The sequence below is a fragment of the Ostrinia nubilalis genome, chromosome 7 (assembly GCF_963855985.1).
Source record: "Ostrinia nubilalis chromosome 7, ilOstNubi1.1, whole genome shotgun sequence".
NCBI classification, from domain to species: Eukaryota; Metazoa; Arthropoda; class Insecta; order Lepidoptera; family Crambidae; genus Ostrinia; species Ostrinia nubilalis.
Window position 1 is genome coordinate 12,465,288 of NC_087094.1, and position 15,953 is coordinate 12,481,240.

The 15,953-nt window shown below is 34.1% G+C and overlaps 3 protein-coding genes across 3 annotated transcripts; 2 read left to right on the top strand and 1 right to left on the bottom strand.

Annotated features, from left to right (window-relative positions):
* Positions 1 to 1,432: 1,432 nt before the first annotated feature.
* On the bottom strand, positions 1,433 to 2,253 carry LOC135073639 (large ribosomal subunit protein bL27m). Its single transcript, XM_063967796.1, has 3 exons — positions 2,087 to 2,253; positions 1,852 to 2,015; positions 1,433 to 1,704 (listed from the first exon to the last, which is right to left on the bottom strand). The coding sequence occupies exons 1-3, from the start codon at positions 2,133 to 2,135 to the stop codon at positions 1,501 to 1,503; spliced, it is 417 nt and encodes a 138-aa protein (XP_063823866.1). The 5' UTR covers positions 2,136 to 2,253; the 3' UTR covers positions 1,433 to 1,500.
* Positions 2,254 to 2,816: 563 nt separating this feature from the next.
* LOC135073342 (cytochrome P450 4d2-like) lies at positions 2,817 to 12,463 on the top strand. Its single transcript, XM_063967492.1, has 11 exons — positions 2,817 to 3,053; positions 4,121 to 4,227; positions 4,663 to 4,753; positions 4,938 to 5,123; positions 6,596 to 6,665; positions 9,363 to 9,559; positions 9,841 to 9,950; positions 10,214 to 10,347; positions 10,771 to 10,871; positions 11,408 to 11,584; positions 12,282 to 12,463. Exons 1-11 carry the CDS (start codon positions 2,903 to 2,905, stop codon positions 12,431 to 12,433), a joined length of 1,476 nt encoding a protein of 491 aa, XP_063823562.1. The 5' UTR covers positions 2,817 to 2,902; the 3' UTR covers positions 12,434 to 12,463.
* A 472-nt stretch (positions 12,464 to 12,935) lies between these two features.
* Positions 12,936 to 14,345, top strand: LOC135073640 (transcriptional adapter 1-like). The gene is made up of 3 exons (XM_063967797.1): positions 12,936 to 13,477; positions 13,598 to 13,962; positions 14,150 to 14,345. Exons 1-3 carry the CDS (start codon positions 13,082 to 13,084, stop codon positions 14,298 to 14,300), a joined length of 912 nt encoding a protein of 303 aa, XP_063823867.1. The 5' UTR covers positions 12,936 to 13,081; the 3' UTR covers positions 14,301 to 14,345.
* Positions 14,346 to 15,953: the final 1,608 nt, after the last annotated feature.

The window sequence follows — 15,953 nt, forward strand, 5'->3', positions numbered from 1 at the left end:
AAGATACAGCACAATTTAGGCGCTCTTATAAGTGATTTCTTCCAGACAACCTAAGTTACTAGTACCTAGATAGGTATTTTAGAAAAACTAGAAGATGTGCGATTAGTGAGATTTTAATGTTTCAATAAATTGTTGTAACATATTTTAAGCTCTTCTGCTGTTTAAATACCTACTTACCTACATACATAGAATCTTATTTTTAATTATCTTCTAAGTAAACCGTTTTTAAAACCAACCGAAATCGTGATAAGATTACTCTAAGTTACTTAACTCTTGCGTTTTATTACCTTTTTGTACCTCTGCTTACCTGCAGCTGCTTAGGTATAAACTTAAGCATTACCATTCTATATTTTATCGTCTAAAGCTAGCATCTCATAAAAGTTATGCACGAGGAGAGACCCTTCTGCATAAGCAGACAGCTCTGATGGAAATTTCCCTTTAAACCCTTTACACGGTCCCAATGTGCAATATTTTCTTATTCATCGCCGAGAGATATTTATTAGGCCAATAAAATTTGTCCTAAGCTCAAGCCGTCTTCCCACCTTCTTCATATTTCACGTTAGCGGCTTTGCTCTCCTACAAGCTGTGAAACATAATTGCATTCGAAGACTGGTGCAAAAATATCTATTGACTTTAGTTTCCGTATTAGTATCAAGAATCACACAAGGGAACATTAAATAGCATTAACAGTACCAACTAAAAAATACATACAGTCGAACATAGAACCTCCCTCTTTTTTGAAGTTAATTAAAAGGAACTAAGTAGGTACTTATTGGGCGACTCATCGGTGCACGGTACTTCGAAGAATAAAATATTTATTGTTATTTATTTATTTATTTACCTGAATGTGTGCAAATGAAACTTCCTGCCCCGTACAACCAAACTGTGGAATGGACTGTCGTCTGCGGTGTTTCCGAACGGATACGACCTGCAAGCTTTCAAGAGGAGAGCGTATCTTCACCTTAAAGGCCGGCAACGCACCTGTAACGCCCCTGGGTCTGCGGGTGTCTATGGGCGACGGTAATTACTTACCATCAGGTGATCCGTCTGCTCGTTTGCCTCCTGTCACATAAAACAAAAACTTTAATGAAGTTGTTTTCCCAAACTAGAAGCTCTCTTAATAAAGGTAAATAACATGGATATGAGCCATACTTAATGAACATTAATTTATTACTTAAATAAATAATAAATAAATAAACTCATTTATTTAAATTGAAAGGAAATAATTTTTGTCCTTACTAAACAACACCACGCGTCGTACAAAGCGCCATCTATTGACCAGTAGTAGAAATGCTATCCTTGAGTGAGAGGGTTTAGGGTTTGTATCAGCAGTCCTCATCATTTTATCAAAATTATTTCAGTAATGTTATTGCGATGTCGCTAAATACAGAATTACAATATTTGAGCCAGAAAGTATTAAAATACAAACAAGTTATTAACAATAATTTATTTGCTACTATCTCTAATACAGGTTATAGTACATATTTCTACATAAATAAATTAAACTTCATCAATAAGCTTGAATCTCTGATGCTGAGGCTCCGGGATCACATTAAAATATTTTTTGTATATCGTCTGGTCTTCTCGTCCCCCATATATCCGCTGTACCCAAGTGTGATCCCAGTCGGCATCAAACTTTTCACAAGTGACTACCACCCTGCCAGCTTCCATTGCAAACAGAGTGCCGTTGCGACCGAAACCAACCTGAAATATAAATTACAGTGAAATTAAAATTTAGGTCCTACAAACAAATTAATGTAAAAATGAAATCATGCTGTGATATTTGAAAGCATATTAGAAAGGTTCTCTAAATGCAAGAATACATAAGTTAAAATAATAGTAGGTACATACATTCAGGCCAGGATGGAATCTAGGAGTCCTCTGAGTTGCTAACATATGACCCTGCTGAACGAAGTGACCATCCTGCACCTTCCAGCCTCTGTGTTTAGGTTTAACTTTGCAGTTTGTATTCTGTGTACTGCCTCCTGTCTTTTTACTTGCATTTCGCACAAATTCTACGACAAAAAACCAAGTTAGAATTTAATACAAAACACCACCGAAACCTAACCTCAACAGAAAACTATACCTTTTAGAACGGAATTAGCTTTAACAGCAGAGAATAATACAAAAGGCATTGTAAATCGTCAAAGATAAAGTATTTTTACGTGATTTATTGCGGAATAAATATAAAATTCGAGTTCAATTTTCGGAATATTACACTAGTTATTTGAACGTTCGTCTGTCAAAACAAATGTCAACCTTTTTTTTATTTCTTTTATTACGGCATTGTGCTTGTGCACTCACTAGTAGGCGTGTTGTCTTCGAGCAAATAAACTTTTTTAAAAGGAGACGCTTTGTGTTCGACACGGTAATAACATTGAAGGAAGGTTGTATTATTAGTTAAAACTATTTGCGTGTGGTGCAGTTTACTCGTTTGATAATTTATTATTATTTTAATATCTCAGATTTTTGGCTGAGCCTGTATTTTAGAAGTTTCAGTCTCTATTTTAAAACTGGTGTGCCCATAATATATTAGAACTACCCACTTATTATTTTGTTTCAAACATCCAAATGAATCAACGCAACGTCCAATAATAATTAGTATTGTAGAAATTAACATTTATAAACAGCTATCCATTATTTTGTACTTTGGAATAAAAACAGTATATCTCAAGTTAAACCCTACCTAGTTGTAATGCATATTAGGTGCAATTTATTTTGCAACAGACATAATATTAATGTGGGTATACAACAACAAACAGCGCAGATCTAGATACGTACTGATATACTGTTTAAATAAGTAGCTTGGTGCAAGGCCAATTCAGTCGACAGTGGAACAGTGATTCCAGATTGAGTTACACGTGTGTACTTAGTGTTCGAACTTCTTTAGCCGCGAGTGATCATGATACTGATTATAGTGTTTGTAGCCTTGATTGCGGTGCTGCTTCTTTCATGGTTATCCTTGATGTGGGATAAGAGATTAACGAATGTAAAAGGGCCTACCCCTTTCCCGATTATAGGAAGCGGGCATTTGTTAGCCGTGGATTCAACGGGTAGGTACATAAAAAAAAATCTAATTTAATTTTTATTTAAATATTTTTTACTAAAAGCTTAGTAATGTAGTAAAAAACACTTATGGATAAGTTGTTCCGATTAATTTTTTTCTATTTCATTAGTACCTACATAACTCCTTTATTACAATAGTAAGATCCATTAGTCTTTAATTATTTTAAACTTTATTTCAAGGACTTGCGTTTTCATGATTGTTAATATTTTTTCTTTAAAAATAAATCTTCAAAAACAGCTTGTCCTAAGTGGTGGCCGTTTCCGTTATAAAATTTTGATTTTTTTTTACAGGCCTACCTACTAATTTTCAAAAATTTTCTGCGTAGGTACTTGTCTTAATCTACCCACAAAATTGCATTAAACTAAGATTTGTGGTTCCTTAAAAATCGCAAAAAATGAAATTTCGCTAAATTCTCGCTACAAAACGGCAATTTCATACTTTGACACCTATTTTTGTAGCTTACTATTAGAATTAAAATAAATTGTACCTGTAAAATATTTAAACACGTTACTATTCTTATAACCTCAGCTTATAACTTAAAAAATATTAAGTATCCAGTAAAGAAAAGGAATATTCAAAGCAGTATAATATAATACCACATTGTTTTGGAATACTCGTATTTTTTGTATTATTTTAATGGTTACTTACCTTTGACAATGAACTTCATAATGTTTATCTGCAAATTTTATCTGCAAAGTCAGAACAGACTTCATAATGTTGAATAGAATCCTTCTCGGGTCAATATTGATATAATTTAGACCTACAGTACAGTAGCGTACCTTTTGCAACTTTTGCCTAAATTAGGGAGTAGGGGCACTATTTAACAACGCGCGATCTTTTATATGTATATGTACCTATGATATTATTTTGCTTCATTGGCCTACACTTAAGAATGTTCGTTCACAGAAATTTTTGGATAATAATCCAGTATAGGTATTAGACAGAAATATTCTTGTGTATTAAAATTTATAAAAAAAAGGAATCATTTATTTTATGCCCGGCAAAATGTCTTGCATTGGTCTTATACGTATCGTATCGTTTATCTTTTTTCAGAATTCCTTAAAGTTTTAAAGCGATTAGAGGTTGAATATGGAGGTAGTGCAACAATATATTTATCTTCGATGCGTTACATCTTAACTGCTAATCCAAAGTTAATTGAGGTGAGTTATGAAAAAACTTCGATTTAAGCGCTAGACTTTGACCTAAACCTAATAATATTTATGTTATTACATTATATGAATTAGGGGGCTTCATAGATAGGTAAATGGTTATGGCAAAAAGTCGTTACTAAAGTAGGTGGGTATCAATTTTAAAAAACAAACAGCACTATCAAGATGTCTGTATTTTCACGAATTCATTAATACCTACACTATTTCTAGTAGACAGTCAAAAATAATTAATTTATGTATGTTTTAAAAAATCAAAATCATCACACTTATTTGCATACAAGGTAAGGACGACGGCAAATGTAGCTAACTAAACACTGTGGCAATAAAATTTACCTATAATGTATACATTATAGGTGCGAATTTGCGAACAAATGTGAATGGTCTGATGTCATAGCTGCAGTTTTCAATATTTTCCAATCATTTCAGGGAATATTGACAAGCACTGATCTCCTTGCCAAAGGTTACTCATATAACTTCATCAAGCCCTGGCTCGGTAATGGTCTTCTGACTTCTGAAGGTAGGTACCTATCTTAATATAATAAGCTCTACCCTATCCACGTGATTTCCGCTTAATATGTAAACAAAAAAGATAAAGTTTAAGTACCTATAATCTTTGAATCTATTGTAATCTCAGATCATATGATCTGAGATTGTAATCCATTGGCTACAATTATCTATATTCAAATAATTACTTATTTTAGGTTCAAGATGGAAGGCGCATCGAAAATTCCTAACACCGGCATTCCATTTCAACATTTTGCAAAACTTCCTGCCCATATTCTGCAAGAATGGCAAAGTGCTGAGGGAAAAATTGCGAAATCTGGCCAACAGGTCACCAATAAATGTGTTCCCAATCATTGCATTGGCTGCACTTGATAATGTCACAGGTAATGTTATGGAAGTTACATTGCCTACATTAATAATATCTCAATGTATATTAGTATTTATTAAAACATACCGTTAGCGTTAAAAATCATAAGGGAACCCTTGGAAAATTGTAGTTATATACCAATACCTTCACAAGACTAGCAAAAAAGAAAAATTTCAACTTTTTTATATCTACCTACATGAATGCCCTTTTCATTGTTGTATTGTAGGTACGTCGTATCTATCTACATAGAATATGTTTAAGAGTGACACAAACTTAAAAAGAAACTGAGTACGTGGTACGACTTGGTCCTACTAAATATCATAATATTAACCATGACACACAGATGGTACTTTTAAACTGACTGACTTTATGAAATGTATGACATGGTGCATCAGCATCCCGTGTTTGTAAATTAACACCTGTAATTACTTGCCAGTCATTTAATTACAGTCAATTGTATTAATGGCTTAGATTAATAAAACCTAGATAGATAGTCAGTGCACGAAAGGTGAGGCAGATTTTAGTAAGCCAGAATGGCTTACTCGTAAACGTCACATGAACTGTCAAAGTGAAAAATTGGTAAACACGTCCGACGACTTTTAATTAATTAAGACGGCTTGTGCTGTGAAATGGTGTCTAAATACATCAGAAAAACTAAAGAAAGTGACCAGTGTTACATTTCATAAGTAAGTACTACGATTCGACGCGTATTTTGCTTGAATTTGGCTTTCAAAAATTAAATACGGGAATGATACCAGCAACAAGAAAATTTATTTCCCAATTGTTCGCCGTACATACAAATACACTTCCTTTTTTATGAAATCGAGACTTTCCAGTCGATTTATCTTATTGTAATTAGGTAGGTACTTTGAATTCAATAAATAAGTAAGTACATGATGCGTTTTGTTTTTGTTTGTTATAAAATAATTAAAAACGTATTAAAAATTTCCCTACTTTCGGGAAAATCGCCTTCACTGTCTACACTCCCCAACAAAATTGACACTAATGACATAAGATTTTTGCCTCACTCTTGCCGAAGCGTTTGTATGAAGACTATCCATCTAGGTTTTATTAATCTAAGATTAATGGCAATATAATGATTTTACATTATCCTGTCAGCTTTTTATAACTAGCCATAATCAAGACTAATTGATTAAGGACTGTATTATTTACGCGAACTCTATAATAATATTGCTTGCATGTTTCATCATTCTGTCGGAAAATGATTGATTAAAATCGAGCGAAGTTGTACTTCCTAGTTCCTACTTTATAGCACTGCCAGCAGCACTTGTTACTGTAATTAACCCAAAAGGGGTAAAATGAGTAACGAATATCGAAAAAAATCAATGAACTTCGAACTTCCGAAATTCTAATTTGGAACTTTAAGAAATGTTCACGCCCAAATAATTGTGAAATGTGGATTGCCCATCCCGAGAATATTGTGCATTATAATTATATGACTAATAATATTGTAAAAATTCCCAACAGAATCCATAATGGGGGTAAGCGTCAACGCGCAAGAGGACAGCGAGTCAGAGTTTGTGAAAGCAGTTGAAGTGTAAGTACAGAAAATAGTCAACCTATCCAAATCCCTTAAAGTTACATAGAATGGTACTATGATTGATTTCGGAATTTAAAGTTTAAGATCATCAACCTATCACGTGAGCTGAGCCATAGTAGGTACCTACATACAAAAAGTATGATTACGTGCTTAAACGAAGTAGTTACAAGCAAATAGGTAGGTAATAAGTACAATGCACCAAGTTGAACATCTATGAATGTAAATTACCTATTTATTTACCTATCTTAGCACTAATCCTACATGGCACACGACAATGAGAATGCTTGACACTTGATTTACATAACCTTGTTATCTTCGGGTATTTATAGTAAAAAAAGATAACAGGAAAATAAGAAATATGTAGCTAACTAGCTATCTATAGATACCTACTACCTATTGATTGTAAGATAGTTTTATTAAGATTAAATTCAAACTCGTCAGTCAGGTAGCAGTTAGGACTTCTTGTCAGGTGCTAAAAGTCCACATCTATTATAGTATACAATGCATTTATTATTCACTTTGAATTTTCTCCACCTTTTTGGGTTATTACTTCGATACCTTCAGGTTCAATTGTCGTATAAACCAAAACCCTACTTTTCAGGAGAGCCAAAAAACGTTTTTTTTTTAATAAAAAAATCGTAACTTTTTTATTTGAAAAGTTATAAAAAAATGACCAAGAGAAAACATTTTTCAATTCTTGCGATGAAAAAGTCTAGATATTTAAAAAATGGGTATCTTCAGTAGTTTTAAAGTTAGCTTGGAGTTACGTCCTTAAAAAAGGCACTCGGTGGTTTATACGACCCATTATATTGGACCTAAAAATAACTCTTTACGTCGTATTTGATTTTTTAGTAAACACGAGACTGAAATTGATGGCTTAAAGACCATTAGATGTAATTTTTTGGTTTATATAGCCATTGATAAAGTGATTTATTCAAATGTATTATTAAAACTATACATGTAAATAATGTATTGTTTACTATTTCCAGGTTTTTGTTGTTTAGAGAATTTGCATAAAGATATTTAACAGTGTAAAAACTATATTTGGTTGAGGTAGAAATAATAAATTTGCTTGCATACGAAAAATAACAAGTTTATTGTTTTTTTTTTACAATTTTGCAGGAAAATTATGGCAAAACTAATAATTTTAAACAAAACTAATCACCATAAATTTTGAACAAAAAAATACAATTACAGCAAAACATTAAGACAGCTTTCCTGGTTCTCTGCTGACGCATATTGAATTTGTTTGGTTATGATAAATTTTGCATAAAGAGAAGAGCCCCAGTATGCTCAAGAGAAGGATTTGTAATTTTTTGAGAATTTCTCTAAGGAGTTTATATCTTTACACGAAACCCAAATTTAAATTACAGCTAAAAGTAAAGGCTAGATGACAAAATTTCAATTATTTGTCCGTCAGACAGATAATTAGAAAATATAAGACTCATATTTTTTATTTTCTTTCATAATTAAATAATAACAGTGCTACATCGAGTTGAAATGGCGCGATACGTCACGCTAGAGTAGAATTTTTACTCAAAAGTGACGTCACGCGACATTTCAACTCAATATAACACTGTAATTATTCGATTATGGAAAAAAAATATGAGTAATATTTTCTAATTATATGTCTGACGGACTAAATAGAATTTCGATTTCATTACCTAGTCATCATCCCTAATAGTACTTGTAAAGTTATAAATTATTACAGAGCATATCAAAAGGGTATAAATAGCCTTCATGAGCACACTATGGCTTGTTTTCTTTGTTTAAAAGTCTTGAATTCATCACATTTAGTCGAGATCAATTATTCATGAATGTACTGGACCTGGAAAGCAACCTTATATACCTACCTATCTAGTTATTATCTTTAAAAGTAGAAACAATCAACTTTATTTAACTTTTTAATTAAGAAAAACTTACTTACTGTCCATACATACATGTGATGCAATAAACAAATGAATATGAATATGGAACAGTAATTACCATATTGAATACGTGGACTTACGACGTTGGATCCAAATATCTGGCCATATGTCTTTGGGCGTAAAAACCATTTTCAATTACGAGAGAGTTTTACATCCTGGCTTAAAAAAATGTATGGTTGATACATCTTAGCAAAAATACCAAATACAAGCATTCGGTTTTTACATCGTTTATAAGGTATTTATTTATCTTTTAGGCTTTAGTTTTTTGGGGCGTATAAACATTTTTTTAGCGAATTTCAATATATCGAATATACAGCTCGATAGAGAAAAAAATTCTGATTAAAATGGTATATATAACTCAATTTGGCCAAAATGGTTTATACGACAATTGAACCTGAAGGTGTCGACTTATTATTCAGCTGGTTAGTTTGAAGATGCAAGCTGTCATGTTTGTGCATGGTGGAAACCATTTATTGTTACAAATATCATAGTATCATATTAAAACTAAAATAAGATACAACACAATTTTACCATACCTAAATATAATACAAATTTTAATTATTAGTCTTCCTTCACTTTGCTCCCAGTATCCACATAAAAACAAAGTATAGGTATTTATATTTTTAGTAACATACTCGTATTATAGGATGGCGTAATTTTATAAACTTAGAATCAACAAGCTAAATTATTATCGAAGGTTTATAACTTATAAAATATTACAATATTTTAATTTCTCATTAAAATTCTCCTTGAAATAATCTTGCAGAATGTCAAGAATAGCTTCGATGCGGATGCGCAATCCGTTCGTGGCGCCCGACGTGGTGTTCAACTTATTGCCCTACAAAGCTGACCAGGACAAAGCCTTGGACATCCTCCACAGCCAAACCAGAAAGGTCATTAACGCAAGGCGAGAAGAACTGAAAAACTCTGAGATCACCGACTTGGGGGCTGATGCAGAAATTGGCAAGTTAAAAATTTGGAGTAATCTTTTTTAAGAATCTAACAAAGCGAAAAATTATGACTGTGAATGTGCATGTGTCGCTATGCTATAAATAGATGTTTATCCTATTGTTTTATACTAAAGTTTAGGTTAGGTTAGAGAGGTCACAAGTAACAGGTACCTCAGACGTTATACAAGCGTCAGTGATGCTTTCAATGAATTGTTTTGTTACTACCTGCAGAATTTTTTGGAAAAGATACATGTAGCTAAAGATATCTTTAGTAACATATTCACGATTTTTCAGGATTAAAAAACAAACACGCATTTTTGGATCTATTGCTATTAGCAGAAGTTGATGGTAAAAAACTTAGCGATGAACATATTAGAGAAGAAGTGGACACTTTTATGTTTGAAGTAAGTAAATCAACGAAAGATATAGAAATACACTATTCGCAATAACATTATGTACAGGCACTCTACACAATAATAGATACGAGTCTGTGATAGTAGGTCTACTTAATTGAAGTTCTACTAATCACATACTTAAACCAGTGCATACTACCTCTATTAAGCAGTATGATGAAGAGCCTTACCCTTAATGCACGAGACTTTCTGATGTTAGATGCAAGTTAATAAGGGACTTAACACTCACTTAATAATGATAACCATTTCCGCAGGGCCACGACACAACAACAGCCGGTCTGGCTTATTGTGTTTACTGCCTTTCAAACCATGAAGACGTTCAAGAAAAGATTTTTGACGAACAGAAAGCCATATTTGGCGATGATTTTGAAAGGAATCCTACATACAGGTAGTTAAGAGCACCATACTACTTCGTTCGTTTCAGCCAACTGACGTCCACTGCTAGACAAAGGCCTCCCCCAAGATTTTCCACAATGAACGGTCCTGCGCTGCCCGCATCCAGGCTCTTCTCGCGACCTTTATCAGATCGTCGGTCCACCTAGCTAGAAGGCTTGCCAACGTTACGTCTTCCAGCCCGTGGTCGCCACATGAGAACTTTCCTGCCCCAACTACTTACTACCATACTACTAATTACTTCATATTATAAACGTAGCAGGAAGGCGCGGCTCGCCAACCAACTGATTTGAAAATCATTGGGGGAGGCCTATGTTCAGCAGGTGACGTCCCGGAGGCTGAAATGATAATGATTACAAATGATTTTACAAAGTTTGTAAAATTAAAAAACCATTACTCGTGTAAATTTTGATTTTAGTGAACTGCATCAAATGAAATATTTGGATTTGGTAATCAAGGAATCGTTGCGCTTATTTCCTTCTGTGCCTCTGATTGGGAGAGAAATCGATCGAGATGTAGGTGAGTTATTAGTAACCTACTTTGTGGAAAACACAGTAATAATACTTTTTATTACGATGGAAAAACAAAATCACATACAAGTAGTGTTATTAGAATTTTTATTTTCCGAAAAATCAGTTGAATAGCAATAAACCACACAAGCTTGCATACGAGACATTTAATCCTCAAGACAAGAAAGTCGAGAAAAATCAAAAATTTGTACATGCATGTCAACAACAGACAACACGACAACTCCCTAGGCTCTCTGTCTGATAAACATTACCTTTTACTTAGCCATACCGTCCATGACGTCGACGTCTTTGTCAGTTCCTAAGAATTATTATTTACCTATTTTGAAATTAAATTATGATTGTTTCTGTCTACTAACTATAATTAAATAGCTAAATAGCATACTAACAACATTTAAAATAATGTAATTTAAAATTAGCATTGTAAGCGCTTTCAATCGATCTGTAAGCATTATACTTGCAAAATTTAAAGTAAATAAATAAATAATGATTAAAATGAATAATAAACACACTGTTTTCCTCCCACAGATATGGCTGGACATCGCCTACCAAAGGGCACTACTATGGTGATAGACTTCTTCAACATGCAGCGAAACCCTGAGCTTTACGAAGACCCCCTAGATTTCCGGCCTGAACGGTTCGAGAATATCAACAGGAACCCCTTCTTCTGGCTGGCTTTCAGCGCGGGACCCAGAAACTGTATCGGTAATAATGTTTTATTCTCACGATATTAATAATTATGTACCTAACCTATTCGCAGATTGGCACAAAGACTTTTCAAAATTTTCAGTGGCAGGCACTAATCAAACTTTTAGGAAGGCCTGTTGCTCGACAATATTTCAAATGGATGATTTTCATAAATAGGTTACATACAACTGATGCTCAGAGCAGACGCATTGCAACCGGAAGGTCTTCGGTTAATTTTCCACAACTACTTGTACTTAGTTGTAAAAACTTTCAACGCTGTTTTTAGCAGAAGCTACCACCAGAGTATTAGCTATGGTAGCTAAGCGGTAGCTAAGCTGTAGCTATGGCGTACAACGCCTAAAAACAGCGTTGAAAGTTAGTTAAGTTTAAGGAAGTCATGTAGGTACTAAGATTTTGATTTACAAAAAACCACAACAAACTGACCGACTATAAAGATACCTAAAGGTCGTTTATAAACTGGTCTCTAGTTTTTGTCAAGGTAAACAGCGTATTGGTGTTAATTATATTATTTTGACCTATCTCAAAAATGTTGACGTCATAGTTTGGATAAAATATTAATAACTTTTTATGAATGACAGACTTGAATTATCTACTTTATTATTACGATAATAATATGTAAGGAAGCAACTTACCTACAATAATAATAATATCTTACTTACCTACTTATTTAGTGCCATCGGCTCTTTGCTTGCAGGTCAGAAGTTCGCGCTAATGGAAATGAAGGTCACTTTATCCGAGATCGTCAAAAACTTCAAGATATTACCATACGGTGAAGAACCAGAGCTGGGGGCTGACCTGATACTTCGATCTCGCAATGGTATAAAAGTTATACTTGAAACTAGATAGCCCAAGTTTAAATAGCTCATTTTATCCCTGGGACATTAACTATTTACTTTTATGATTTTTATTTATACCTAATTTAGTTAGGTACAGTTAGAGTTAAGGTGATGCAACTCAGCAAAGTACAATAAACTTTGATCTGTTAATTTCGTACTTAATTTATTAAATATTCTGACAAAACACTTTTGTTCTTTTCTTACATCTCCCAAACTCGTTACTAGAGTAGAAGAAAGAGACAACATAGGCATTAAATTGAATAACACAGATATTATTATACTGACACAATTACCTTATCGACAGTATTTTCTCACAAGTGATTGTGATTGATGAAGCCTTCGTTATCAATATAGCTATTGACCTACTTAAAGTAGACCGACTCCTTATTTTTTTTACTCGAAGTACCTATTCTATATAATGTTGTAATGGCCAATAAGTTGATTTCCACATTTTACTAAAAAAAATCAAAATGTCATTTTGACAGTTATGAAAATGACACTGACAAGTTATCTTCTAAAAAAATCGCAATCTCTTTTTGTTTGTTTTTTGTGTAAAGTAAAATTTGGTAAAATTACTAAAAATAAACGAAAGTTAAATAATGTAAAATATCCCCTGTATGTCATAATAACGGAGATATAAATTAGATTTTTTGGCAAAATGTCGTCGGAAAGCTTGAATTTAGCTCGACGTAAACTAAACGAAGCTCTTGGTGAGAAATCAACCAAATACTTTAACCACATGAAGCAATGGTTTCGTATGAAACTTACTAAAGAAGAGTTCGACTTAGAGGCACGGGCTTTACTGAGTGTTGACCAGGTTCATTACCACAACGAGTTTCTGCTCGCGTTGCTGAATAAAGTGGAAGGTTTGGCTGAAACTTCACTGACCATTGCTCAGGAGAAAGCAAGTTCTCATAACAGAAACAGCAGGAGACATAAGCGTACGTCTCGTACATCAGAAAAGTCTAACTTCGAGACGGTTGATTTCTTGGATTATTTGCCGCCTAATTCACCGCCAGGCGCGGGAAGCGATGGAGTCAAGTATGCAACACAAGTATGTGCTGTTTTTGTTAGTTTTCATAGTCATATATTTGTATATTCTAGTGCTACAGTTGTTAAACTGTAACAAGTCAAGTAGGTACATTGTATTTTAACTAATGTCACAATTTTCCAGGAAATATTTCTGCCCGATCATGCGCTTGTTGTGGGCCGATTTATGCTGGCAGCCTGGGAACTCGGCCTGGAAGGCGCTGATGATGACGCAGCTGACATCATGGTGGTTGCCGTCCAAAACTTCCTCAAGAACGTCATCACAGGGATTGTAACTCAACGGAAAGGGTATAAGACAAGAAATAAACATTTTATTTATGATGTCGGAGGAGACGTTCCTAATATGTGGCTCAGGAACTCATCGAAGTTGTATGACCCTCAGTTTGAGGGAAGAGTAAATGTGGAAGATGGAGCAGATGGTTTGGCCCCGAGGTGCCCACCGACTATTGATGAAGTTGAACATTCTGCTGCCATGGAGATTGCTTGCAGGTAATTGTAGTGTTTTTTCACAGGTGTTTCTGAATAGACTGCAAACTATCAAAATAATAAGACTATGACATCCTTTGCTAATCTGATATTGTATATTTTGCAATTTTCTAGCAATCTTTACCCCCAATATTTGTCCCAAATTAGTTGTTTTGTTAGCTAAATACTAATTATACAATATTTTTTACAGCTTACCAAACACAGAGCCAAATGATGACAGGCTCACTATAAATGAGTTCTACACCACATTGCAAACACACCGGAATATCATTGCGTGTCATTCGGTGTATGCTGCCAACATGGAACGATTAGCATTGATGTTAAACCACCCTAGTTACTAAGGCTTTAGGCTAAGAGATAATTAGAAATTAAGGATAACAAACAAAACATGAACTTTTTTGTTTTATTAATATAAATAAACTATAAAACAAAGCTTAAATAATAAAAATACTTAACATCTATTCTATCCTAACACTTAGTTAAAATAAAAAACAATGTACAAAAGCAATGGAATAAATTCTTCAATATTAAGAGCCATTTCACAAAAAAGTTCCGCGCGAATTTAGGTACAAACTGTCAACGCAACGTAAAAAGAGTAAAAAGAACGCCGAAATGGACAAAAAAATCTTGAGCCGTGACCGTATTAAGACTTGATATAAGTTATTAATATTAAGGTAGAATAAGGTATTAAAACTTGATAAATTAATTTAAAATTTTAATAGAGTTTATGTAATCTTTCAAAAATTTTTATATTTCGATTAATAATAATGAAACACGAATAGATATAATATGTAAAATATATATTAACTACAAAATAAAGACAGTCACATAGTGAAAAAAAAATGCCCTCTTACAGCTCTATCATCGGACCCTGGATATCATTTAGGGACGAAGTATTCGTCAAGGCGAATCACACAAGCCCAAACTCCATGGGGTTCTATTGTTTTGTTACGGAGTTGCAATGGAGGTGGCCATTGCAACTCCTCCAGATCCATTATCAGACAGAACTAAGAAATAAATAAATAAATAATAATAATTATTATTAAACAAAAACTAAAATATTTCATCTAACTATATTACTTCTTACTAGTCTTACTAATATCATAAATACGAAAGTTTGAATGGATGTCTGGATGTTTGTTACTCTTTCACGCAAAAACTATTGAACAGATTTTGATGAAACTTTACAGTACAGCACAGCAGTACTAGGCAGTCTGTGTTCAACTATCACTCGGGTCGGACGTTCCTATCGCAAAACCGTTGGTTCACTCAGTTCCGATACGACTCTAGTGCTGTGTGTAATTATTCTCGTGAATATACTGAGTTTATTAATTTCTACGAGTGCATTTCATTTTGCCTGAGACCTACGCCATGAACCCTGAACAAGAAGACCCTGTCGCCAGCGACAGCGACACTTATCCATCCCTAGCGTTGACCAGAATTGTGCGCATACTCTGGAGCATGCTACATACAACTGGCCGTCGGAGAAGCATAGATTTCCCTTATGTCTACTCCCGCTACCATATGGCACTCCGCTAAAACTCGTGAGGGGCGCCAACACTTGCTTTTGTATCGAAAATTAGTAGGAGCAGCGCACGTGGTTGCCCGTTGTAGGCTCTATGCAACCACGCTATTTTAAACCGTGGCCTCTAAGCATGAGATGGGAAACTGCACTCTCTTGAATTCTCTTTAATTTGATGGTATTAGGGGAATCCTAGGAACGAATACAGACTTTACAATCGAGTTGCAATGTTACGTTTTCTTGCAATCTGACCTTGATTTTTCAAACGTGTCAAAATAAAAAAATAATTTAAATCAAAAGCTCTAAGGAATATTTAATTGACATCAATTTCGAAGCAAGCACAGATCACAGAAACTAAAGGGATATGTGACAAGAGCCGCCCCCTTGAGCCTTGAGCCGGTGTCGCAACAATATGCCCAAAAACAGAACATATTGCTTGTGCAGGCGCGGATCCAGCCCTCAAAAAAGGTTG